Raw genomic sequence first — 2,500 nt, 5'->3', positions numbered from 1 at the left:
CAGCAGGCTAACCCCACCCATAGATCTCAAATCCCTCAGTCTCCTGCAGTCTCCTATAAATGACGACCATCCCATACCTCACAGAAGTCGCCATGGCAACAGCAGATCTGCATGATTCCCACCCACTCCCTGACTACACCGAGACAAACATGGCGTACAGACGGATAAACACAGGTTTGCACGTGCCTCACCTCGACAACGGTCTGTGTCCACCGCCTCATAACCTGCTTTACACACACAGGAAGTAGAGGGAGGCCCCACCCACTGCCCATCCTCCCCACACAGCATAGTGGGTGGGCGGGGACTCAGTCCTGCAGGGGCGGAGTTAGCTACACACATGCCCTCGGCTTGCTCCACCAGGGAATGGGGGATGGTTTCCGGGAAGGCGGAGAAAGAGCGTGTGAGGGCGGGGCATTTTTTGAAGTAGACCCTGACGGACAGGAGGGCCATGCACACGCCCTGCGCCTGGAAGGCTAGGTACACGCCCTTCTTAGAGAGCCCGCCCACACGCAGGGTCTTCACATTGGACTTCCTCTCTCCCCCACGCCGGAGCAGGAAATCTGCAGCTACCGTGTCCAACTGCAACACCAGGAGAGTACAGTCAGTGTGTGTGTGTGTGTGTGTGTGTGTGTGTGTGTGTGTGTGTGTGTGTACTTTAGCGTATGGGTTCTCCATCCAGGCGGGCTGTGTGTGTGTGTGTGTGTGTGTGTGTGTGTGTACTTTAGCGTATGGGTTCTCCATCCAGGCGGGCTGTGTGTGTGTGGCCGTGTCCTGGTCACTCTGGTAGTAGTAGACGTTGAAGGTCTCTTTGCAGGCACGCATCGTGGAGGTGATGGTGCCACACTCCATCATGGTGAAGCGTAGCTCCACGTACAGCTGAGACGCTCCACCTGCAGGCACGAACCGCGTCCTCAGCCAGTGACTCGCCGAGCTGTCCGACGGACAGATCTGAAACGTCCTCACGCTGTTACCCTCCTCATCTAGTCCACTCATCTCTTCCCACTGAGTCAGACAGACAGACGAAAAGACAGACAGATGAAGAGACAGACAGACAGGCAGACAGACGGAGACAGACAGACAGACGGAGAGAGAGACAGACAGACAGGCAGACAGATGAAGAGACAGACAGAGAGGCACAGGAAATATATGTGAGACCAAAATTCCAAACCGAGTAAACCAACAATCCTAATTACAACCATAACGCTGTTTATAATGTTAATCTCAGTGTGTGGCTGGTTCGCTACACAAAGATTTACTCTATTATTCACGATTTCTGTGGATGTTGTTTCATCCTAACCTTTGTTACTGTGTGTGCGTGCGTGTGTGCTACCTCAGGGTCTGTACTGGGGTAGATGGTCCATCTGAGATCAGATGTCTCCAGCTTTGTATTCATCACGACTTCTGAAAAACAGAGAGAGAGAGAGAGAGAGAGAGAGAGAGAGAGAGAGAGAGAGAGAGAGAGAGAGAGAGCGAGCGAGTGAGAGAGAGAGAGAGAGAAAGAGATAATGGTACAGTTAGGACAGTCTTCATCTGCTGGTCTCACCCTACAGAACAGTGAAGATAAATTTCTGCTCTGTACAGACAACCTGGTGCTGGTGTCACCCACCACACAGGAGTTACAACAGGACCTGGACATGCAGGAGAACGAGTGCCAGAACTGGACCTGCAGGAGCTACAGGAGCTACAGGAGCAAGCTCACAGAGCATAGTACGTAGTAAAGAGGTTCTACAACACTGATTTAGACATTTCAATCTGGTCCAAATGATCTGGTAGTTGAACAGAGTAATAAAATGCTGGATGTGAGTGTGTGAGGTCTGAGGTCCACTCAGTCATCATAACTGCAGCAGTCACTACAGACCCAAGAACTGAATCTAAAAGAGTCTCAGGTAGTTGTGAGACTCACTAACCCTGTACCAGCTACTACCCCAGAGCAGGCTCTCGCTAACACTGCTCAGCCACCACGCAGAAAACGCCATCTCTTTACAAAGCAGAGTAAAAACAACTATTTGGAACATTGGGACTATGAAACAAACTCAAAGAGAATCAGAGTGTCATCGGGACCTAAACAGAGAGTCTGAACTGCCCGAGTGTCTCCGTCCTGTCAGAGACATGAAGCAGAGACAGAACCTAACCACGTCCAGACTCAGAAAGAATCAGAAAGACCAGGCTGTCCAGAGAGGACAGAACATGGATCCCTGCCGGCCAGCTGAGCTTGGGACAGTGATGCACTTACTCCTTTACTGTGAGAAAAGTCAAGATATAATCCCAAATTTCAGTAATATGACCCAACATGAAATATGACAAATCTTTCTTGGAGCAGCGCACAGCAACCATTACTGCAAAAATATGTAGAACACACACAGTACTGTTTGCTAAATGTTAACACATTAAAAACTTACAATATCTCGTTAATGTCTTATTGACTTTTAAAGTTACATTAAAACTTTTATTATAATTAACTGTTATTATTATGTCTTTTTAAAATGTATTATTATTACTA

General features: G+C 48.8%; 1 protein-coding gene across 1 annotated transcript in view; it reads right to left on the bottom strand.

The window, feature by feature from the left end:
* ephb4b (eph receptor B4b) overlaps positions 1-2,500 on the bottom strand; it is a 27,468-nt gene that overhangs the window by 16,147 nt on the left and 8,821 nt on the right. Inside the window, exons 2-4 of the mRNA XM_035521308.1 lie at positions 1,331-1,401; positions 721-1,002; positions 192-579 (exon numbers count right to left, since the gene is read on the bottom strand). Of these exons, the coding sequence (XP_035377201.1) occupies positions 192-579; positions 721-1,002; positions 1,331-1,401 (741 nt within the window). The remainder of the gene's footprint in view (positions 1-191; positions 580-720; positions 1,003-1,330; positions 1,402-2,500) is intronic.

The sequence above is a fragment of the Electrophorus electricus genome, chromosome 22 (assembly GCF_013358815.1).
Source record: "Electrophorus electricus isolate fEleEle1 chromosome 22, fEleEle1.pri, whole genome shotgun sequence".
Classification (NCBI taxonomy): domain Eukaryota; kingdom Metazoa; phylum Chordata; class Actinopteri; order Gymnotiformes; family Gymnotidae; genus Electrophorus; species Electrophorus electricus.
This window is presented reverse-complemented; position numbering and strand designations above follow the sequence as displayed.